The sequence below is a fragment of the Channa argus genome, chromosome 15 (assembly GCF_033026475.1).
Source record: "Channa argus isolate prfri chromosome 15, Channa argus male v1.0, whole genome shotgun sequence".
Classification (NCBI taxonomy): domain Eukaryota; kingdom Metazoa; phylum Chordata; class Actinopteri; order Anabantiformes; family Channidae; genus Channa; species Channa argus.
Genome location: NC_090211.1, coordinates 1399606 through 1425336, shown reverse-complemented (window position 1 = coordinate 1425336; position 25731 = coordinate 1399606). Strand labels below are relative to the sequence as shown.

The following is a 25731-nucleotide window of genomic DNA, read 5'->3' as shown; positions in this document are numbered from 1 at the left end:
TATCTCAAAATATAGAAAAGGTATCTCATTATTTTGACTTAGTAATTTCGAATATTTACAAAGTATCGATTATTTGTCACTTACTAATTCATAATATTGAGAAAGTATTTAATTATTTATTGAGTTACCAAGTCAAAATTTTGATAAAGTATCTCATTATTTTGAGTTACTTAGTCAAAAATATTCATAAAGTATCTTAATATTTTTTGTTACTAAGTTGAAGTTTTTAGAAAGTATTGGATTATTTTAACATAGTAATTTAAAATATTGAGAAAGTATCACAATATTTTCAATTATTAAGTCATTATTTTGAGGTACAGGTTCTTGACCCATCTGGGATGGACAATTTCTAGCTGTCCATCCATTGGTCATTCAGTAAGAACCAAAAGGGCGGATATGATCACTGGCATCTTAAGTGTCGCTTACAAGCATGAGACACAACAATGCAGAAAGGGGCCCGGTGACATCATAGTCAGCTCAGTTTCTGATTGGATGAAGCAGAGATGTTACAGATGTTACCATTTTACCCTGGTTTGAATCTGCGAGTACCTTTTTTTCATGGATCCCTACAATGTGTGCAGCTTCTCACTGGGAACAGATGTGTTGGGATTATGTTCATCTGTGAACCAGTCAGTAGAACTAATGTGAGCTGCTTTCCCTCTTTCACCCTCCCCTGCTCGGTTGTGGTCAAGGAGGAGGGGGAGCTACACACACACAAACACGCACGCACGCACACGGTAGCATCCACCGCTGATGTCAGACTCCAGTCATGTCGACCCTCCTCAGCACCATCAGCACCACCATCTCCATGGTTTTCCTACAGAGCCGTGAGTAAACCAGCGTGCGCGTCCGTTCTCTAACTTGTCATTATGTCTCCGTGGCTCATGTCTGCCTGTGTCTGCAGTTTCCTCCGCTCCAAACCTCGGTCAGATTTCAGTGTTTCCAGCCGGGACAAGCTGGGATGTTTTGGTTGCGCAGCGGTAGACGCTGTCGGGGAAAAGCCATGAATATTAGAGGGACAGCAGACGAATTGTGTCTACACGGACACTGACAATGTAAACAGGAAATATATTATCAAGACCAATCAGGATGGTGGAAACTCTTCCCACAGTTGCGCTATGCGGCGCTTTAGGGATGCACCGTGGATTACGGTGCAACCAGAAATGATTGTCAGTGCCGATTGTAACATGAACAGGGAGGACATTTTACCGGATTGCGAGGCTTTCGTGAATCTGACATAAAGCCCAGATGCGATGTTGCGTTGAGGTGATTAAGGTTTTCTGGGCATTCAGTCAATACAGGGGCGTAAGTTCCACAAAGGATGGTCAGGGGGGTGAACCCTCTTCTTTTTAACGGTTACTTTAAACATTTTGCAGAATTTCCAAATTATGGATTATTATTATAGTTTGTTATTATATAATACTAACAAATGATTTGTCATTATAATAGTTTATGCTGCCTTTTTCATTTCATAATTTCATTTCATCAGCCACCAATGGTCACCTTAAAGGGGAGGCTTGTGGCAGAACAAAAACTCATACCAAATCAACCAGCGGAACACTTTCCATTGTGACGACCCCTGAGGGGACAATCCAAAAGCTTTTGATAATAATTTGCTGCCCACTTCCATTGTTTTCCAAAGATGATTGAAACACCTCACCCAGATACACAACTACCAAGGCTGGCTGGCCTGTTTGGTTTATGCATTCATAAAAAAATGTTTGCACATTTGTTGTTTTTAACACACATTTTTGATCTGATAAGTATATTTCCATGCTATGAAACAGCAAGTCAATATATACATTTTGTCTCGAAGCAGTTGCTGACAGTTAAAATGTGCAACATAGGACAGATTGTTATTTTTTATTGTCTTTTTAATGCCTCATTAATGCTGTATTTTAAATGAATTTAAAATCAGTATTGTGCTGTCTGTTTCTCGGACAACTTTGTTCCATTTGTTATCACATACATTATAGGCTGGGGCCAGAGAATTTGGCAGAACCTTGAAATTAAAACTAGCAAAAATTAAGGAATTTGACCATTTTCGACCAATAACAATAAGAATGTGGTTTGAAAAGTACATGTCAACACAAGCAAAAAAACTAAATATCTACAAAAGAACTTTTTTCTCAATTCAAACGATTATAGTATGTTTGGTGAACGATCTAGATAAATATGGTTGTTAACTATTAAGAGTTCACCTCTTAACTTCATCACAGCACTGTCTGCAGACATATTTTCACTGTATCATCCATCCATCCATTATCTGTAACTGCTTATTCTGTTCAGGGTTGGGGGGGGTTGGAGTATATTCCAATGTGTGGGGGGCATTCTATCTCAGAGCCAACAGAGAAAGACGTACGCAGACAGACTTCTCTTCTTTCAGACAACTATTCACACCTACAGGCCGTTTAGAATCACCAATTAACCTAATATGCATGTCTTTGGACTGTGGGAGGAAACCCACACAAACACAGGGAGGACATAAAAACACCACATAGAAAGGTTGCAGCACCTTGGGATTCGAACCAGGGACCTCTACTAGCTGTTAGGAGGCAGCGCTAACCACTCCACCACCATGCTGCCTCTTATCCAAATGTGTATGTCATAATGTTTGTAGCTACTTAATTTAAATCTAAACTAATTGCTAGAAACAAAGCCCCCACCTTTTTATTTGTTAATAAGTTCACACCTTTCAGGACCATGTCCACATAGACTTGGAGCAAATATGCATTATCTCTAATATCAAAAATGGCAGAAACCCAGATTGGTTTCCTAACCTGTACCTCTGTAGGTCTAGCAAGTAAATAGTACAAGTATTGGTCTAAAAAACTTCTCTACTATAACACGTAACCTTCACTAACAATAAAAACAATGTATTCTAAAAAATACTGATTATGGTTATTTTGTTAAAACATGCACAGTAAATAATAAAAGAATAAGGTCACTTTAAGGGTTTAAGGTCACTGTTGGTATGTTCTTATAAAAACATACTTTTATATTACAACTAACAGATGGTATCAATGTTTTGGCTGATCACAGACAGTGGGAGAAACTAGTTTATGTGAGTGAGTGGAATATGTGACTAGTTGTTCTCTTTGTTAGCGTCGCTTCAACATTCAAAGAGACACTCACAAATATATTTAGCAGCTGCGCTATTCTGATGTTAAGGCCAAACCACTACTGTACTTTCTCCCTGGATCATACAGCAGTGACAAACACTGGCCCGAAAAGCTTTTTCCGCATAGAGAAGTAATGAGCAGCTATACAATAGTGAATACATTTATCTGAGCATCAAAGCCCCAATTATTCAGTATTATTTGAATAGTCTGGAAGAACTGTAGGATTGTTGTATTCCCACTCATGTGTGGGGAGCTGAGAGTCCTAAATGGAGGAGGTCGCTAGATGTGGAATCAGGAAAATCATCAAATTTTACAGTAAAGACAGGAAGCTGGAAGCTGTTTTTTTGCCATGTGCACCACTGAGCAACTTTTGTAGGAGGGACTGGACTCTGTGTTTTGATCCTGTATCCATGCAGTTCTGATAATATGTCCGTGGTTTATTCTCTTCTTTATTCTAACTGCAAACCAACCCTAATTAAGCAGATAATGTAGACATTCTGTAGACTGATACACAACCTGCTGTTTATTACAAATCTTTTGTTTTTTACTGGTGTAATTACAGATTACAGTACTAGTTTCTACATCATATCGTTAATGTATGTGGTGGCAGTTTGGGGCAATGAACACCATGACTTTGTGGATGCCCATATCTGTCTGATGTTATTAGCATTTAAGGTCTCAGGTCTGTTTCCAAGTCTTGATTTAAACCAGACTTGACTTAGTCTGCTCTTATTAGCACTGGGTCAGCTAGCTACAAAGCTGCTGACCACCTGCAGAACTAATTATAGGGGTCAAGTACGGTGCCTCTGGGACAAGACAACCAAGCTAATTCGCTCCAAAAATGTCTAATGCATTTAACTGGAGAAGGTAGAGAAGCTTTGCCCTGAAGGCTCAGTTCAAGGAATAAACTGGGATTCAGAAAGTTGACTCTGTGCAATGACCTCTTAACCACGTTGCTCAGCCATATGTGGACATGATGGATTAGCTCTCACACACACACACAGAAACGCAGGTCAATCAGTGGCTTTTAACATATTCTCTAAGAGCTGTCACACTGTCACACACATGATCAATCGAGGTGACCGAGCTAGTTCTCAATGTGTGTGTCTGTGTGGAAACTGTGTGTTGGATGAGACCGTGCTGATTTTTTTTTTCTTGAAGAGTTCAAATGATGTGATCTCGAGTAGTTCTGGAGGAGCCAGTTGACCAAAATACAAACCTCCATAGTATGAGCAATGAGACTCTAACTGACTGATACAATTAGTAGGTCAATACCTGAATATACTGAATAACCAGGTTTTTCCATCAATAGAGTTTTTCTTCCCTAATGTCAAAGGGATAAAGCCATCTGCCCTGACCAGTTGTGATGAGTGGAAAGTGGATAGAGAAAAGAAAAGAGCCCCGTACGTTAACCCTAATAAAGATCTTTGGGATGTGTTAAAGAAGACTTTACATAGTTGTGCGACTCTCCCATCATCAGTCCAAGATCTTGGTAGAAAATTAATTGAAAGTGAAATCACGGCGAATGTGTTATAATCAAAGCTAAAGACAGTCCAGCATAATATTAGTGTTGCTTTTTTTTTTTGGGCTGGGCAGTGTGTGATTGGATCACTTACTCAATAGTTTGCCCACTTGTAAGCAGTAAATGGAGATGTCTGACGCTTATTTGCATTATTACTGACATTATCACTGACCATTTTTGCATCTGTAAAATGCAACACTTACACTACTTTTTTGTGACATTGTGAAATGTTTGTGGCCACTTTATAATGAATAGCTTTGCCTTCTTTGACGTTAGACTTTCACAATAAATGGCAAACTAAACTATATAATAAATCGGGAGTAGTGTTCTGCACTTATATAGCTTTTCTCCCTTTTGGCACTCAAAGCGCTTTACACTGCTTCTTATTCACCTATTCACACTCACACACCGACGGGGGAGCTGCTATGCAGCTGGCTAATGCTCACAAGGAGCAACTAAGTTGGGATTCAGTGTTTTGCTCAAGGACACTTCGACTGTGGCTGGAAGAGCTGGAAACTCCCTTCGACCAACAACTGGGGGATTGGTGCTGCTCTACCTTCCTGTGCCACAGTTGCCCACTGATTTTGGCCACAACCATGGTACTGAAGAGAAACTGTATTTTTCACTGTGTCTAAGTGGACTGTGTTCACAGAATACCCTTTACATGGGACCCATATTTGCATACTTGGCTCTTGTTCTACGATAATGCTAATGGGGGAAAAACATTGTCGATAAAGGTAATTATTGACTTCAGCCTTACTGTATGTTAAATTGTCTCTCAAGGGAGGCAGCATGAACAAAAGCATCCATTTGCTCATCATACAGTCGGGTTTGAACATTAAACTTCAAAGAATACTTTTGAAATGGCAAGTAGTCACATGTTAAAATTAACAGTAGTTGCTACCGTTAATTTACCCAAAGCATATCTAGTGCTTAGTATTTGGTGCTTTGAGTCTGATGCTAGTTTGATTCTGATGCCCCCGTGGCCACATGTCTAAGACAATGAAACACTGCATTACTCTTCAAAAAGCCAACTGAAACACATTTGGCTTCACCTGTCATTTCCCCTCCATCCAAAATGCTAAAATTAGCAGGAGGTGGGTGGTCTGCACAGTCATTCTCCTGTACAGCAGCTGGATTAAGTCCAATAAGGCCAAGAGTAACACGGAGCTTTGCTTTGTGGCTGGATGTAACAGTAGTAGTGTTGGTTCAGAAGGTGGAGGGAGATAAAGGGGTTTGGAGCGCAAGTTTTAGGTTGGTGTTTGTGTGAATGTGTGTGGGAGGGAATGACCTACAACAAGCCCAAGACCTGACTACAAATACACAAAATACAGTAGGAACAAAAATGCCAACAATTCTCACAGTGATGTAGCTTTGGTCCTTCTTTTTGTAAAGGACTCATAGTATATGATTTTTGTGACTTAACTTATTCAGAGTGTGTGCATAAAATAGTTAAATAGAAATTTTCCAAAAACATCTCACAGAGATATTATTAGAAATTGTGGCTTAAAAAAACTGGTTAAAAATGACATGGGTCATTTGTTAGCAGCAGCTTCTGGTCGTTTTTCCCATTTTTGCCGACCTCCAGGTCTCTAAACATGTTCTATGTGGTCTCCATCTGGACATTAGATCTCATTCACTTTAAAGTCGGTTTTCCTAAAAAACGTCCTTCTAGCAATTTCCGTCCTCTCTGCAGAGGACCTCTATAGTTCTGTTAGTCATTGTTTAGTGTAGTAACGCAGTTTGGCCTGATGGGCAATGCTGGGAAGAGTCCTGGTGGTTTCAGCCTTATTCCATTTTACAATAACTCAGACCACTGTGGTCACACTCTAGAAAAGGATTCATACACATCAGTGCCTGACCTCAAAAATTTAATGTGGAGGTCTACAGAGCATTCTTTGGACTCCAATGATATTCTAGACAATGTTCGGCAAACAGGATGCAGCTGACCGTAAATAAAGGATGTGAATACTTTTGTAAATTTGCCAAAATGTCTAACAATATGTTTTTGCATTTTTTGATTTTTGTTGTGAAAAATAGATTTCTTTCCTTTTCAACCCTAATTCACATAATAACATGTCTTGCTTGCACTTACACCCAACCTACTCCATTTCCATCCCTCTCTCTCCATGTCATGCTCTTTCTTCTTTAGTTATTCTAATTCCATCTCATCTCTCTGTGTCTCTGTCACCCTCGTTTTAAGCCTTTTTCTTTCTACCATCTCTGCTGTGTGTGCGAGCTGTGTTCACAGATATGGTGCCATGCCATGTCCTCAAATAGTCTCTCTCTACTCCTTTTTCTCATCTCCCCTCGTTTTTATTATTACTGATCATCCTCCTTTCATCTTTCTCTTTATTCTTTTCCTTGAGCAGTTTAATTAAGTCCGATTTAGTTAAGTTTAATTAGCCATCTGTTTCTGTCCGGAGTAAAATTCATTTTACTTTTTTGTTACACTTTTATCTATTAATAGTGGGAGGTTACAAATTACAAAGGCAAGACGTTCCTCAGATTCCTTCTACATTTCAAATTGTTGGATCTAAATTGTCTGTCTCTGTATGTGGCTACACAGGTTGTTAGTCCTGAGATCTTTTTGCACAGTGACACCTGCGATGAGCTTGACTCTTAACTTAATTAGACGATGAATGAATGCTGCGTTACAAACTCCAATAATGTGTCAAGGTTCAGTCATAGCGTGAATATTTAAACCTGAATAGAAAACGTTAGTACTCACTAGTATCAGTCACTGTAGTATATTCTACATTTCGGGTAAAAGTCACCTCCTCCTCTCGCTGCTTCTGGGTTGCAATGCAGTATTAATATCTGTTCTAACACTCAGTGGTATAACATCGCCTACTATTTGTTTTCTGCCATTATCATCACTTTTGCCACACTGCATGATATTGATAGAGCAATTTACCTTAGAAAGATGTTTATTTAGAGTCTAACTTGCAGCCTGAACCATTCTGTCTTTACTTTACGTTTTGGGTCTTCTACTGCACTTTGCTGAACCTGTTAAACCTGCTGTGTTTTTGACTGATGATTTATAGCTCCACTGTGTGAATTTTCTCTATTCTTCTATATTTTTGTGAATGAAACTTTACCCCAAACAAAATGCGACATGTGACCTTTTATGGCAGTTTTACTGTAGGGGCATGATTATCTTAACTATCACATCTTTTCATTTTATATTTATGAAAGGTTTTTGCAGAGTTTAGTGAATTTGACAGGAAGTACTCATATGAGAATGACTCTTAGAAATAGGTAAGTCTATTAAAGACAAGAATATAAACATACTCTTGGACGAGGCTCCGCTGTATATTGTCATAACACATAGATCTGTGTCCCATTAATAACTGTTATTTCAAAACCTCACTCTAAAAATTACATTCCTACGCAACTAAATTGTAAATGCGATATCTTGATGTCTTCATCATTTCTAGGTTACATATGCATAATTGCAACTATGGGTAGCATGGTGGTGGAGTGGTTAGCACTGCTGCCTCACATCTAGATGTTCCAGTGTTTGTGTGACATCTGTACATCTATGAGCCAAATGTACTTTATAAATCTTACATATAGATATGAAATCCTGTTAATGAGCAAACAAATTTGAAATCAAAAGCCTTTTTGGTGAAGATAGTAAAAATTAAGTAAAGCTCTTATTTCTCTCTCCATCCCTGCCTTTTTGCTTCAGTCTTTGATCACAGAAATATTTGGCTCTATTTGCCCATTGTCTTTAATTTCTTCAGGTGGCATCTCAAACACATAGCAAATACAGTAAATAAAATGAAATACTGAAGGTATCGTGCTAACATTTGCTATGTAGGCAACATGGATGCCATCACAGCAAACACTAGGTTTTGAGTTTGACTGCAGGGGGTTATGGGTAATATGGGCCGTTAGTCCATTAATAAATGAAACAACCGTGTGACGAGGACATATGGCCCTGCTCTGATCTGCCTTTGGGTGATAGTGTGTGTGTGTGTGTGTGTGTGTGTGTTCAACTGCAAAAAAGTCAATAGAGCTGGGTGAATTGATTTGAAATCTCAGTGGGAGGTGTACAGGAAGAACCAGATAGAAGGATGATAGAGACGAGCAGTGTGTGGGCTGTATGTGTGTGAGAGAGAGACATAGTCTGTGGGTTGTTGAGTGGGTGTTTTCTGCAGAGAGATGCTTTGACCTCTTTCCCTCTCTGCTACTGCAGCTCTGTTTAGGCTCCAAACACACACACAAACTCAAATGCTGAACAAGGGAGCAACAACTTACTGTTCAAGGACGTTGGAGACTGAGCTGGGAAGCCAGTTCTATTTCATTTTATCGTATATTCTTCTTGCCCATGAACAAGTCACTGGTCTCAGAACTGGAGGTGGTCTTCACATGGTACACTGTGACAGCCTGCTTCTCTTAAACTTTACTCGCACAGAGGAGATAAAGAAAAGACATGTCCCACAAGATGTGTTAGACAGCGGTATGCAGTTCATAATATTCTGTTCAAAGTTTGGTGAAATGGCTTGATGAATGGCACCTGGTGTGTTCAATTTGGCTTACACTTTAAATTTGCCAGTGTGAAGATCACCTGAAAAGCCACACAAGAATCTAAATTAAACAGTATCTGATAACTTCTGTAGAGGCAACTGGAATAAGTGTCCACATCTCTGGAGTAAATTATAGTCTGCACAAGTCTGGTTTGTCTTGGAAAAAAACATGCACTTATATAGCACTTTTGCTAAATAAGTGCTTTACACTGCTTCTTATTCACCCATTCACACTGACACACACATACATACACTGGTGGGGGAGCTGCTATGCAGCTGGCCAACACTCACCAGGAGCCACTAAGTTTGGGTTCAGTGTCTTGCTCAAGGACACTGACATGTGACTGGAGGAGGTGGGGATTCAACCAACAACTGTTAGATTGGTGGACAACTGCTCCACCTTCCTGCGCCACAGTCACCCCGACAAACGTGGAGGATGCTAAGGAGAAAAAAACAAATCAATTTTGGAACAAGATCATGTGGTCTGATTGGGCCAAAGTTGAATTATTTGATAATAATTTGCACACGTGTATGTGAAAAAAATTAACTCTGCCTATGAGGAGAAAAACACCATTCTCACCGTCAAATATGGGGGAGGTTTACTGATGTTTTAGGGGTGTATGGCTGCATCAGGCACTGGAGGTCTGCATTGTGCTGAAGAAAGAATGAATACAGCCCAATATCCGAAGATCATAAAGATGGGGCGGCTGTAGCTCAGTTGGGCAGTTGTCCACGAACCACAGAGTGAGTGGTTCGATCCCCAGCCCTGGCTATATATTTCGATGTGTCCCTGGGCAAGACACTGAACCCTTAACAGCCCAACTAGAGCCCATTCCCCTCCACAGCTCTGTAGTGCTGGTCCAAGCCTGGTAGACATTAGGGAGGGTTGTGTCAGGAAGGGCATCTGGTGTAAAAACTGTGCCAAATGGCTGCATTAAATCTGGACAATGATGGGATAAGCCAAAAGGACCCCAAAAAATAAAAAATAAATAATCTTAAAGTAAAACCTCCTACCATCAGTCAAAAAGCTAAAAATGAAGAGGCAGTGGATCTTTCAACAAGACAATGATCCAAGTCCACTTTAGAATGTTTTAAAATGATTAAAGTGAATGTTTTACCTTGGTCTTCCCAGTCTCCAGACTAAATATCACTGAAAACCCGTGTATAGATTTTTGGAAGGCTATACATGCTAGACTAGCAATAATCTTTGCCATGAAGACTGGGCTAATATTACACCTGAAAGGATACAAATGCTGCTCAGAAAGAGGTTGGAGGACGTTATAGAGGCAAAGGGACATACAGAGTATTAGATAACATTTCACAAATGAGGGTGCAATCTTTTGCACTGATATTATTTATGCAATGTTATACTATATCTTATCTTTTAGAAATTAAAGAAAATTGGAGAAATGTAAATAGTCGCTTATATAGCGCTTTTATCTAAAGCGTTTTACAATGTTGATTCCCATTCACTCAGACACCGATGGTGGTGGATGCCATGCAAGGTGCTCACCAGACCCAACTTGGGGTTCAGTGTCTTGCCCAAGGACAAGTCGACATGTAGCCAGGAGCGGGGATCGAACCACTGACCCTGTGGTCCATGGTCAACTGCCCACCAATTGAGCTACAGCCGCCCCTAGATTAAATATGCTGATTAAAAAAATGCTTTTTTTTCACTCTTTACTATTTCATATGAGGGGATGAACAGTAAAGCAAAGCAACTGTTACAAGTATTAATCATATATCCACAGTATTTTCAACACTCAGCACAGAAGTGAAGTGATTACTGTAGACAAGAACCAGGTTACTTTCAGATCAACAGCTTTCGGCTTGTCCCTTCTGGGGTCACCACAGTGAACATGTTCTGCACGTTGATTTGGCAATGGACGCCCCTTCTGCCGCAACCCTCCTTTTTCTTTCCGAGCTTGGGAGCTGCACCATGGTCGCCCTTGGTGGCTGGGTGGGTTCACACCTGGTGGGTGTACTGCCTGCTGCATCACAACCCAATGCTCTAGCACTGAGCCACCAGGCCCCCCAAGAACCATGTTACTGTAACGTGTTATTATGTAGTGCATTAATGCACCGTAAGGTGTTCTGAACCTGTCTGCTTTGGCCAGCTAACAGGTAGCAAGAATGATACTGCTACTCAAGACTATACACAGTCATCATTACTCTACAAGTAGTGAGAAATGAGACTGGAAATAGAGAAAAAGTTAGAAAATGACTCCATACTCCATATACACCTCTCAAACTCAAATGAACATGGAATCAACAGAAATGTACAAATGTCCGTTTAAGGTTTCACTAAGGAACTGTATGTGCTATTTCTTGGCAAACTAGAAGCGACTTGCCGGAGTCTTGTCATCTGTCAACTTTCTCTTGTTGTGAGACACTGGATTCGAGCAACAGTCTTAAAATCTCAAATGAGACGTTGTGTTCACATAACAATGCCTTTCCAACCCACTTGAATCAAAAAACAATTATGCAACATTGCCTTCGCCATGATGCAAATGATTGGAAAGGCGAGGTAAAAATCTGGCCTCCATGGAGCGGGGGAGATGTGACATCTAAATAATATGGGGATAAGGCACCAACAATGTTTGTGTGACAGCTTTGACATTTCTTATAACCTACCGGGAACTGCATTTCTCTCTGTCATTTTCTTTCTCATTCCCTCTTGTATTGTCAATCATAAGCTTCGCAATAAAAAACTGTTTCTCAATGTGGTTGAAACCATTTCTTAATCTCATGGACATGTCTTTGCCTCAATCTGCTGTTTGAATCCACTTATATCCTTGCTTCATGTCCAAACCCACTTTCTCTAACACAAACATGATGTGACTCATTTTAAAAGTTTGTCCAACTCTACAACAACTCATTCAGTTAAAACACGACACAACAGCATCATTGGATGCTTTTTTACGGCACCGTTAACCCCTGTGTATTGCAGATGTGTATGTGCAGAGGTGTGTCGTTGTGTTCATAACGTGGTCTATCTTGGATATGGGGATATTGAAAAGGATAAATCTGGCATTACTCTATATTGTATTTATAGTTAACAATTTCAGTCTGTCATCCCAGCTGGTAGCAATATTAAAGGTTCATAGATCTTGCAAAGACGTGACTGGGAAAGCATATTAATTCTGAACACACACACTGGCTGGTCATTTCTGTTGGCAAGATGAATGTACTGAGATTCACAAATCATAACTTAGTCAAATCCTTGCTTCTTTCTTCTTTTCAGTCTGTTATTTTATTTATTTATTGCATTTTGGGATCAGAATTTTTCCCCTATGACTATAGAAACTACCGAGAGGGGACAGGAAAGGGAGGATCTACCTCAGGGTAACAGATGGGAAACACCAAAACGTTGGCTCCACGCCTCTTTGGCTATCACCTCTGCCAGATCATGAGGCTTGGCACATTTACTCCCATTAGTGCCCCCTGCTATGTGAGGTGGAGAGTGCGAAGTGACTTGCTTAATTGTCATGGCTATATTGGATTTTTTGTTTGTCAGCCTAGAGTCCGGTCCACATTTCCTTTCCCTACACTTCATCAGCTAAAACTTTTTTTTCTCTCCCTCTCTTACAGCTATCTGATGATGGATCTCTTTGGCAGAGCAGAGCTGGGGCTGCTGGGAGGGGGAGAAGGCCTGAGAGATGATGTAGGCATACCTGGCATCAGCTGGTCAGCCAATCGGCTACCAGATGACGTGTATCCGACATCGGGACTGGCCCTGGCTGCCGCCTATCATGATATTAAGACCAGGCTGGCCAGTCTGGAGAGAGAGAACAGCAGCATCAAGAGGAAACTCAAACACTATGAGGTCAAGGTGGAGAGCAGCACGCACACACACACACACACACACACACATGTATAGAATACAGTAAGAAATAATTTTGACTGTAGTGTTTTAATGCAGTTTTTTTCTTTCTCTCATCCTCCAGTTTCCCATGATCAGTGAGTTTGGAGAGGAGAGGATACTATGTTGTTCCTATGAGCCCATTATGAAGGATACTAGTGTGATTCAGTCAGAGACCACCAACATGCAACAGAGAATCAACTCTCTCACTCAGGAGGTACAAGCAGTAGTAATACTATCAATGAGATTAGCAGTTGCAGAGATCCTACTGGAGATGCATGTTCCCAAATGATTCCAGTCTATTCTCTAATTTAACCTACAACATTTTGACAGGGTGTGTGGTTCAGTTGCTGGATGAGGGGTAAAAAAGGCACCTGAGTCAACATGTATGTCATTTTTGAACAAGCACACATAGCGAAAATCAAACCCCACATCCAGCCCATGTCCTTAACTGTCTAGTTCACAGCAGGCGACAGATTTGGACTCTGAGTATCGTGTTTATGTCTACACAGTAGACTGCTGCATACTACTACACAGATCCAGTACAGTGTAAGTTTATTAAGGAAACTAGACCTGAAGCCCAAAGGTTGTTGTGGTTGTGCACACATAGCTCAAATTAATGCACAAGACAACACACAGCACCAGCATCAGATGATAACGGTTCCCAAGGCATCAAATATTGATGTTTTTTATGTTCTTTGGTATCTCATATGGATGCTATAATTAACCTTTAGCATCATTATGAGACACCCCACGAGCGCAACTATTTGATGTCACGGGAATGATGGTCCCTGTTTGTCGCACCTCTCGTAATGAAATGCTCCGTTACAGTTGTGGAAACACAACAATTTGTTGAATTTACACACAGAAACTGAATTCAGGGTAAAAAAGATACAGTCAAAACACACTATTATGTGAATAATAAGGAGTGTGAATCATTAAAGTGCATAATGCCACAGGATTTCTATTGAACTTGACTAACATCTTATACGAGGATGAGGAACTGAATTTTAAAACTCCACAGAGAAAAGTGACTTATTTAGATGTCTACTATGCACTTTGTGTTAGTAACATTTTCTGAATTTTTGGGACTTTGTTTTAAAAAATGAGGCAGCATCGCCCTGTTAATAACCTCCTCATTCATTCTTTTACTGGTTCATTCTTTTGTTCCTGCCTGCAGCCTTTTGTTACACACATGTGCAGCTGGTTGAATAGAAACCTGGTTACACATACACATGGCAAAGAAATGGACATTCTCCAACAGTAAGCTACCTGGGAAATTAGATTTCCCTAATCCCCTACCCTGATTACGGAAACTAACCTTCCTGTTTACATGGCGGTTAAATAAAATAGTGAATTACGGCTTATCTTATCTTATCTTAAATCAGCTTTCTCAAAAAAGCCATCTATAAGTAGGTAAGTGGTTACATGAGTCCATATAAATGCATTGAATGATTCTTAGATGGCTGCTTAAGAATCATTAAAAAACACATGCATAAGAAACCTATGACAATAAATCAAATTGATGCTTAGCTAATCTATCTTATCTTCTGTAACAAAGCTTTAATGTTAGCCTACTTAGCTAATTTACAAAAACTACCCCTGATGATGGCCAAAGCCGTAAGTATGAGGCCTGACTTTTATGATATATCTAAAGGACAAGTCAAATAAATACATGTTGCTCCTGTTTTTCTGTTTCAGCTACAGAAGGGTAAGGAGAGAGAGGAAAGGTTGGAAGAAGTCATCCAGGCTTATGAAAAGATTCACTTGGAGAAAAGCAATGTCCAGAGAGACCTAGACAAGATGGTACACACACACACACACACACAACCATCCATCCATTTCCTATTGCTTATCCAGGTTAGGGTCGGGTTTGCTACAGGTACAGCAAAGTGCTCCAGACATCTCTCTGAATCACTAAAATATATACTCTAATATTTTCTGCATCTGCCACAGGCATTCTGATCAGATTCTAATGGCATTCAAACAAATCAGCTTTGGTTCTACTTTAATTTTCCGCTGGATGTTCGAACTCTGAGCCCTACACCCTATGGAGGAATCTATTTTTGGCTGCTTGTATCTCCACCAGTTCAAATCTACCTGCAGGCTGTGGCCTTTCTCAGTAGAGTTTGTATGTTTCACCACGTGCACGTTCCCTCTGGATACTCTAGTTTCGTCCCACAGTCCAAAGCCAGGTGTGTTAGGTTAATTGGTGGCTCTAAAGTGTGCATGGTGGTCTGTCTGTGTGTGTCTCTTGGCCTGAGATAGACTGGAGACCTGCCCCAGGTGTAACCCTCCTCTCACCCAGTGACAGCACGGATAGGCTCCAGCCATTTGTGACCCTGAACAGGATAAGCGCTCAAAGCGATTAGCGATGTCATTCTTTTGGTCTCAATGATTATAGGTGACGGTTGAAACCTAGATGCAGTGGTCACTAGCTTTGCCTTCTGACTCACTTCCTTCTTCATCCATTCAATTCAATTTACACCCACATTATTGCTGATGCTGCACCAACCCACCTGCCAATCTCCACCTTGTTTACTTGAAGTATTTTATGTCAGTCCCACCTGTATTTGAGTTTGTGTATGTGTCAGACAACTCTAGCAGAGCAGCATGTGGAAAGAATCCACAGTCTGGAGGCAGCTCTCAGACAGAGAGAAACTTCCCTTCAGAAACTCAGTGCTCAACTACGCAGCAAAGATGGACATCAGTCTCAACTACATGCCAGCCTGGATGTACCTAGAGGTGGGTTCTGTTTTGATAAAGTTAGAACCAGTCAAACAGCTGTGACTCAAATTAATGGCACAAGTTGGGGCTAGATATCTACTTGTGTGTTGCTGATAGTATTACAGTATATAAATAAAAGTGATTTAGACATTTTAGCTCTGTGATTAGTTCCAGTTTACAGTCTAAACTGTCCCAGATTAGGAAAAGCACATCATCTGAGAGAATTTGGCACAATTAAGATAATATAATTGGCTTTTCTTCATTAGGCCTGATATCTGAATTACTTTTATTTGTTTATTTCTTTTGGATTATTTGAAAACAATTTCAGAAATATAGAGTTCAGTCAAAATGTATTGAATTCATAATGAAATGTATGCTAATGTACAGTATATACAAAGATACATTTTGGCATAGAAGCCAGATTCTCTATTAATAATATTATAGAATCTTAATTATTTGTTTTTGTCAGAGGGTCGTGGGCCAATGCTACAGAGCTCCCGCAGTTTGGATGCCCTCTCAGACCTGAAGCTACAACAACTGGAGGCCGAGCTGGAGGGGGCACGGCACCAGGCCGAGGGAGCCTGTCAGAGGGAGAAAGAGCTGAGGGCTGAGCTTCAGAGGCTGCAGCAGGAGGTAGCCCAGCTACAGGAAGCCCAGACGCAGGTAGACCTGATACTCATCACACTCTGCTGCAGCTCTATTAATAAATCAATCTTAATTCAGTGCTAATGGCCAAAGTGAAGTGAAGCATGAAATTGGTAAAATGCAGTGAATGAAAAGTATTTGAATTGAGTTGAAGAGATTTAGCGACAGTTGATAGCAGCTGATAAATTGTACAAAGGCTGGAAGTATTCTATGTTTTTTTAATGTCGCTAAATACCATGTGCAGAGCCAATCTAGCAATTAATGTATCCTCTTAAATATTAAGGTGTTTATCAAACCCCGATCTATCTACTCTCCCTGTTGTCCCGTTGTCCTAAAACTACAAAAACACCTCAGTTCAAATGGCCTGCACCAAAAGGAGTTGCCACTTTGTCAGCATTTATTGGTGCCAAGTATTGAACTGTTTCAGTTGATATATGATTAATCATTAGTTATATTTTGGTATGGTTTGGTTATATACATAACTTTTGTTCACACACTAGGGTGGATAGTGCTCACATGCCAAAACAAGGCAGTTGTTTCCCTTATGAACACAGATTAAATCAATCAATAAAAATAGTTGTAGTGCTCAGGATAATTAAAGCAGATAGATAAACATTTGGATTAAATAGTTTGTGAAGTGCTACTGTCCAGTCCCAACCACAGCTCTGTCTTCTTTCTGCCAGTCTCAGGAGTTGTCCTTACACTGTGAGCACTGTGATGTAGAATGGATAAAGAAAGCTGGGGATGAACAGTGAGTCTTGTTTGCAAAGAAGACAATATTTTAAAAGCAGTCTATACTAATACTTTTTATGTGTTTTTTTGTTTTTTTTTTAATGTATAGACTCTTTTTATGTGTTGCAGAGTGAATCTAGCACTGGCCTATACTGAGCTAACAGAAGAGTTGGGTCGTGTTCGCAGTCTGGCAGCCAAACAGAGCGACCTTCTGCGACACGTCTCCCAGGATCCTGGTAGGCCACCTGATTGGGTATTCGGTTTCAGGACTTCAGAGTCGAGACTGATGTTAGAGACATGGCAAATGTTGGCTTTAGTAGCTTTAAAATGAGTGTGGCTCAAAGTGACAAATGCCTAATATAAACTGCACACTACAACAGTCAACCAATATGAAGAGCAACACGTTGGTCCTTAAACGCATCATCGTAGGGCTGGGGTATTAGAATGCACTAGTTTTAGCTGGATGCACCTTAACGTCACTAAAGGATTAAGCTTCCTGACATGGTTGATGAATAGCTGAGTATTTCACTTTAACTGGCCACAGCAAAGTCTTCTTTTTAGGTATTTCTACTTTGTTTAAAAACACTTTTAATAAAGCACAGATCTCAATTTCCTGTGGCTTGTTCTTGCTCCCGCCCTAGTTAGGGAAAGTCAGCCAAGATGGATGCGTCTGGCATCACAGTATGATTCCAAAATAAACTGAAAAAATACGACGCTGCACAAGGTACAAGTTACAGAGTACATGAAACAAATGAAACAAAATTGCTCTGTCACATTTGTTTTTTTAAAAACAAATGAGGCAGAAGGCAAGTTCAGGTCAGTTTGCACCAATAATTAGGCAATATGCAGACAACTAAAGCAAAAACATAACCAGTCAAAACTCAAAGCTTAACAGAGATGATGAGCCAGCCATGTTTTGTACTGTCTCCCGCACGATGAATAGACAGACCCGAGTCGGCCTACATGTCGGCTAATGAGTGTGCAACATGCTTTACAGTTACATAATATGACAGACTGAATTGACACGGTGATCAGAGAACAAATTCTAAATCACTTTGAAGTATTCGTGCGTGAGATGTAAGCTCTATGCACATGCAGTGTCACTAAATCAATCCCAGCTGGACCTATTTGAATATCTTTTTTTTCTTTCTTCTGCACTTTTACTGTCTGCTTCTGCACTGTAAACTTGTCAATAAAAGCAGAAATGTCAAGAAACGAAAAGGTTTAAAGGTAAACAGTCACATCACTTTGCAGAAAAAACATACACTAATGATGAATAATGTGTAAAAATGGAATTTCTTCGCTTATGTGGCACTTTAAGGCTTGTGAACCCTTTAGAACATGGTTGAGGTCGGTCTCTTGGTCCAGGTCGATGTGCTGGGTAATTAAGTACATTTACGCAAATACGAAACTAAAGTACAATTTTAAGGTATATGTACTTTTTTGGAGCAATTTAATTTTATATTTCTTCAGTCAAAAGCATTTTTTCACCACATTACATTAATTTAGTGACATGCTCTTTAAATTACTTTATAGATGCAGGTTCTTAAAACAAAATATATTTGTAATTAAACACTGAATGATGGATTATTATTTGCTAAACACAGTGAATTGTGTTGACAGACAACACACTTTTTCATTTTCACATGTGCTTAGTTCTCAGCATTTGATTTTTTAAATTGTTGCTTGTAACTAACGGATCAATTAGTGATTAGTATTTATTTAATGAATGTTGAGGATTTTTCAAATATTCAGAGCTTTGTTTTTTTTAAGTGGTTTTCCCCTTGAATCTGTGCATGAATTAAACTTGAAAAGACCTAAGAAGACTTCTACATTCATGTTATCAACAGCATTAAGTTCAGTGGTGTTTGAATACTGTTTTTTATTAGTGGCTCATTAGTGCAGTACTTGTACTTTAAAGAAGCCTAAATCCATTTCTCCTTTCTGTTTCTCTCTTCCTCCTCTAGTCTCTCGTCCTAACCCAGCTCCTCAGCTTCTCTCACCCACCTCTCCCCAGCGCCCCTCACTTTCTCCTGACAGGCTCCTCCCCAGCCCCTCTCCTCCTCTGTCTCCAGTCGATGGACCTGCCTCCTACTCTCATCAGCCAACCAGCAGCCGTCTACGAGCAAAGTTCCAGGGTCGCCGTAGTTACTCCGAGGTGAGACTTAGTCACATGTTTCATTTTGCAATGAAACCTTGCTGCATTGAGTAGTCATTTCACCGTTTGTCCTTCTCCTTTTCTGAGGTATCTGACCCATCAGCCATTCAGAGGCCCCCAGCTCGCCTGATGAGGGACCCAGTGTCCACCCTTCCCAAGCCCAGGTCAATTCTGAGCGAGACGCAAGGCTACAGCAAAACTAAATCTCATTTGCTGGGCCTAGTAAGGCCAGCCTCAGCTCACGGAGCTGGAGGTGAGAGAAGAGTTGGAGGTGGGGGAGCAGAGAGAGGTGGAGGCAGTAGTCTGAGCAGCAGTCCTCATCACTGTGCTCTTGACCTAGGTTTCCCAATGGTTGCTGAGGTAAGCCCATTAAGTGAAGGACCTTGTCATGCTTTAATTTATTAATATTGCAGTAGTTAAGAAGAGGTTTGACCAATGCCTGCACGAGGAGTTGGGTAATATATTCACAAATGTAGGGTCACTGAAGATCGTAAGATGATTCTGCGTTGTATTATAGGTCTGGCTGGGAAGACTAGAACTTCTGTCTTGGAAGGGTCGAGTTAAAGATGTCTCTTTTTCATCCAAGTAGAGATTTCAGAGAGACAGGCAGAAATGTGTGATGTGAAAGTGGAACCACCTATTGTAAAGAACAGGAAGAGCTGTGTGTCATCGGCATAGAAGTGAAAATAGGAAAAGCTGTGTCAGCAGATAGAAGAACCCAGTGTTGTGGTATAGATGGAGAACTAGAAAAATACCTTGAAGGTCCACCCAGATAGGTAATATCTGAGCCAGGCAGAAATTGTGCTAGAGATGTCTAAGTCAGACAGTGCAGAGAGGAAGGACTGGTGGTTCACAATGTCTGCAGTCTGCAGATAGAACAAGTAGGATCATATTAGATGACTGAGCTGCAGCTTTTGCAGCTCGCTGGGATTCCACAGCCATCAAGAGCGACGTTTTCCTAGAATGACCACTCCTGAACCCACATTTTTTATCTCAAAGAGGTTGTTAAGGTACAGAAAATGTGAAATTTGATTAAAGACTGCTCATAAGTACTTGTTGTGGGGCTCTAGTAGAAACTATGAGGTCTTTAAACTCTAATGAATCACGAATATGTTATTCTCTAGCCTTTTCTAGCCTAATCATGGTGCAGACTAATCATAATGCCCTCCTCCCTTTCATCCAGGTACATCACTTCTGTCGCCTTGATGACCCACTGGAGCCCACGCCACTGGTGACTCCACCACAGTCCTCTGATGATGAAGAGGTAATAATGATAATGAGGACATCTGTGGCTGTGCTCGTATCATTAAAGCTGTTTTTTTGAACTTTTTGTGTGCGTTGTGTACATTTACAGGATGTCTGTACATATCTGTCACCGGCTGCCAGCCCACCCCGGACGCTGGGCGCAAAAGGGATTGGTTCATTGTCACCTAGAGAACAGCCCATTCATCCCTTGTTCCCGTCTCCTAGGAAACAGCCCCACCATCCCTCCTTCTCAGCCCCTGAGGGCCCTGCCACCCTGTCCTGCCATCTGCCTCTCTACATGAACACTGAGCATGCTCAGTCATGGCCCTCGATTAACGTGAGTAGAAAATGATCAGATTTGCACAGAGCAACTAACAGATCCTCTGCAAACGTGGTGGGCAGATTAGTACATTGCAGAAGCCCAAAAAGGATAAACGGCAAAATACAAAACCAAAACTCACACTAAATATTACAGCACTGTAAGGACAGATTTGTAAATTAGAGTGGAGTTTTGTCCAAGCACTAACGAGTTTAACTGTTAGAGTTGGTTTCTTGGTCAGTGAAGTCACCAACTGATAAGACACAGTCAACTTTTGTGTCTTTATTTTGGATTTATTTTTTAAAGAGGTTTTTAAATTCTCATGCAGCCAACTTCAACTCCCAACTTCTATCCATGCAAACGTTGTGCAAAACACTTAAAGTAAGTGAGTAAATAGTCCCAAAAACATCTTGTCGTGATTAACATAACCAACTAGGAATCTATTTGATCAATAACATTCGAACCAAGCTAGTGCAGTTCCTTTAATCCCATGGCATGTTCCAGTCTCTGTAATAAAATGTTGTGGTTAATATACATGAGCACTGTTTGATTACTGACCACTAACAAGGACTTTAGCGGTGAAATAACAGAACAAACGAAACGTGTTTTTCTTCACAACATAACACTTTTGTAACCCATCGCTGTTCTCCAGCAATGATTATACAAGTACAGTCATCAGGTCTTTCCATTAATGTCTTGTTTAAACAGAAACGTGCTTCACTGACAAAGAGCCGTCCCTTTTACCAGATAGGTGAACCAGGAATGTTATCAGGGCTTTTGATTAAATTGTAGGACGTAGCATTGTAATGTGAACTGTTTTCACACCTGCATCTTCCTTTGTCTGTAGTTATGGATGGAGTCAGAAGAGAGTGCCACTCGTAGCTGTCCTTTGTGTCAGCTGACCTTCCCAACTGGTTACCCTGACGACGCCCTCATCAAGCACATCGACTCCCACTTAGAAAACAGCAAGATCTGACTTTTTTTCCCTTTTTTTTAAAAAATCAAAAGGGCACCAGAAGAGGGCATCTTGATTCCTTTTTAGGTTCAATTCAGGAATGATTTAATAAGCCTGCATGCTTCTTTACTGTAAGTGCTCCCTATGGAACTTGCCCAACTATATCTTCTGTGGAATCAAACCAGGGACCCTCCAGTTATAGAGGAAGTCACTTTTTTTTACTTTCCATACTCATATATTTATCATTGAACTTCCAGGTTGTGAATTATTTCATTATTGTTCAGAGGAGATATACATTTCCCATAATTTCTCACAAAATACTGTATAAACAGTTCTGTGACTTTTATTCCTTCACAAACTAATTTGTACATAGGCTGATGAAATAGCAGATGCAAGCAGTGCAATACTTACAGCTGCTGAAGCTCTGTTGGCAACATAATGTATGCTGTTCTGAGAGCAGCCCTGGAGACACACAGCAACACATGCAATATCAGAAACACCTGTTGATTTTATGTACCCGTGTGCACCAAACCACCTGCATGTCAATGCTCTAAACTTGTGGCAGGATACAAATGTGAATGTGTGACAACCTTTAAATTGAACTGAGGAAACATTTTAGTAAGCAACTGTAATTTTAGTAGGCAACTTAACGTGTGTGGACGTGATGATAAAATATGTAGTTTCATAGTTGGCTTCCAAAAAAGACAAAGGCCATTATAGTCCATGTTTTCAAAAGAATGTTCAAAGGATACATTAAATAGTTCAGGGCTCATGGCATCAAACGGGGCAAATGTATTGGCTAAAAAACTAACTACAGTACAAGCTCCAACAGAAAATGTGATCAAATAAACAATGCAACCTACAGGAAAGTTCACAACATTTGTGTTGAAAAAAAAATTGAAATCTATGGAGTATTACATCTGCCAGAATAATTCAGTTAGGAGAATGATGTGATTGTATCACAACATTAAATTTGAGAAAGTATAATCCTGTATAATCCTGTATTTGCCAAAACATATTTTTCCCACAATATATTACGGTTATTATACTAGTACTTAGTATGTTTATAATGATCTATAAATTTGTGATAATACATTATGATTCAGTTTATTTAATTATGGGAAACTGTGAGACTTTACGCTGCATCCAGAAAGTATTCACAACTTTCTCCAAATTTTGTTATGCTACAGCCTTATTTCAAAATGTATGAAATTCGTTATTTTCCTTAAAATTTTACAAACAATACCACATAATGAAAACTTGGTAGAAATTAGTTTGAAATCTTTGCAAATTTATTAAAAATAAAAAACGAAGAAAATCACTTGTACCTACTTTGCTTAATACTTTGTTGAAGCACTTTTAGCACCAATTACAGCCTCAACTCATTTTGAGTATGATGCTACAAGCTTGGCAAACCTCATTTTTGGGCAGTTTCTCCCGTTCTTCTTTGCAGTTCCTCTCAAGGTTGGATGGGGAGCGTCGGTGCATCGCTCCAGAGATGTTCAATCGGGTTTAAGTCTGGGCTCTGGCTGGACCACTCAAGGACATTCACAGAGTTGTCCCATAGCCATGCTTAGGGTCATTGTCCTGTTGAAAGATGGACCGTTAGGTGCTGTGAATACTTTCTAGATGAACTGGATTTCATATTTATTATTACCTAAGATTTTGGGTTTTACAACATTTCCTACCTGTTTAATTATAGAATTTTCATAGACAGAATTCTTTGGCCACTCTTAGGCCAGTTCCATTTTTCAGAATTAAATATTATTTTTTATAATTATGGACTTAGTATTTCATTATTATTATACGACAGAATATGACAAAGTATAACTTGATCTTGCTCTTATATTGGAAACTACCTATTATTGCTAGATTCTGTTTTATGTGATAAATAGTATGAGATTGAAAGATAATCATGATGCATTCATCCTATGCTAATAGTAGGAATGTAGTAGCATATAATTATTAAATACTAATTTATAAATATAAACTTTTTTCCAAATTTGTGAAGTATAAAATATAGTTTAGGATTAAACAAAACAAGCAAACAAAAAACTCTGCCATCGCCTGTATGGGTCAATAAAAGAAACTGAAAATGTTTTACAATCCTGTTTCACACATTCATCACGTTCATTTTACATTTGAAACATATTAATGAGTTTATATTTTTTTTTGTTCTGGGTGTAAATCAGCTCCATAGTGTTGGGACTGAGCCACCTACAGTGACTCCAGAGAAAATATCCTACTGAACATGTTGATGTGTTATCATTCTCCCTTTCTTTACATATGGGCTACAGCACTGAAAAAAGATATATTGACTTTCAACTGTTAGAAACGTAAAGGATAAAAGCCAAACTTAAGCAAAAAATGAGTTGTAATTTTATTATTATAACTACTGACTTATTCAAGGGACAGCAAACAGTGGCTCTTTTTGGGAAGAATTAGCAGTAAGTTCCACAAGCTGATGCTAATAGCTTAACATACTGGTTGGTATTTGACTTTATCACACACAGCTCCATAGTCCAACTAGCCAAAACATTTAAAACCAATCCTGAAAGATGTCCAACGTGGGACTTAAAACACAATAGACATATCTTCTGACTTGGCTCTCACTGAGCCATGTGAGTTTAATATGATTGGGATCGAATTAATGTATTATTTAGTACAATAATAAAGATCAGGCGATACAGTTCAAAGCTCCCGAAAAAGCTAAGAAATGCTGTTGCTGTTGAATGATTTTTTTCCCTTGGTCGAGAATAAACTTTCAGGTTGTTTTAACTTGTTTTGAGAGAGGATGTAGTGGTCATATGTCAGAAATATGTACTGATAGAAATGTAACAAACTGAAACTTTAATAAACTGAACAAAGAGATGGATAAACTCTAAGATGTAAGACTCTACAGGATGATAAACATGGAATATGGACCTGTGACTTCTATAGTAAAACTGGTTAGTTATGAAAAGGGAATTTGTTGTTTATACTCACTAATTGAAGCACAGATTAATAATCCGTGTAACAAAAACATACAAGTAAAACACATCCTGCCCTGCACACTGCAGAAGTTTGACACTGTGCAAGTTACACTTGGTGTAATGTGATTTCCATGAAAAATCCAAGTCAGATGATGCATATTGATGACTGTATAAACTCATGTTTTAATAACCAAACACTAATTATTTTTGTTTCATTTTTACTACTTTCAGCTATGAAAATAAACTGCCTGTAGTGGTCCAAGCTTGAAATAAACCCAACAGCTCTGTGATGGGTTGCTATAAAAAGTCGTACAGACACCCCAGATCCTCATAGTATGAATCCTAATGATTCTGGTGATCCACTGACTTTTATACTGTACTATAGGGAGGTTGGCTTTTGTGGCTTCAGGTGAAATGTCTCAGGAAATATTGACTGGATTGTTATAAAATGGAATTCATATTTTCATTTTTCATTCTGGGAGGAACTGTGACAACTTCTACTGCTTTCTTTTAGTCACAGTTGTTCTCCCATTGGCCTCAGACAAACTCCAAGTATCGTGTTTTAGATAATTAGCAAATGCTGGTGTATTTGTTTGTTATTGAAATTAGCAAATGAGTAACTCTGCAGACTTTTCTGTTGCCGTTGCTGTTTTATTTGTGTGGTTGAACAAACCTGCTTTGCATTACTTCTGTTTAAACAGGAATATTTCCGTGATTTTATTCTGAATGCCAGATGATAATTCTCAAGGCTTGACTTCTAAATGTTTACTTGGTTTATCAATATGTGTGATTTTTTTTAATCACTGGTAACATTGTGTTGGTGGAAGCAGAAATCCTTAAAACACCAGAGCAAATAAAAATAAAATGATGTGCAAGGATAGACACCATTAGTAATTGGTAGGAAAAGAAAATAATTTTCCGTGGCTGAATCTGTTTA

General features: G+C 39.5%; 1 protein-coding gene across 5 annotated transcripts; it reads left to right on the top strand.

Moving 5' to 3' along the window:
* The first annotated feature begins 525 nt into the window (after nt 1-525).
* On the top strand, nt 526-24989 carry LOC137099967 (TANK-binding kinase 1-binding protein 1-like). 5 transcript variants are annotated; one of them, XR_010910832.1, is made up of 13 exons: nt 526-827; nt 12771-13011; nt 13127-13258; nt 14743-14847; nt 15603-15786; nt 16238-16431; nt 17097-17164; nt 17275-17381; nt 19113-19303; nt 19391-19663; nt 20487-20567; nt 20774-20885; nt 21715-21856. XR_010910832.1 is itself a non-coding variant. In XM_067477465.1 (13 exons), exons 1-13 carry the CDS (start codon nt 754-756, stop codon nt 21841-21843), a joined length of 2001 nt encoding a protein of 666 aa, XP_067333566.1. In that variant the 5' UTR covers nt 527-753; the 3' UTR covers nt 21844-24989. The 5 variants fall into 5 exon arrangements, 4 of the variants coding, with proteins under 4 accessions (XP_067333566.1, XP_067333564.1, XP_067333565.1 ...); XM_067477465.1 differs by having other exon boundaries at nt 527-827; nt 17103-17164; nt 20658-20885; nt 21715-24989; XM_067477463.1 differs by having other exon boundaries at nt 528-827; nt 20658-20885; nt 21715-24989.
* Nucleotides 24990-25731: the final 742 nt, after the last annotated feature.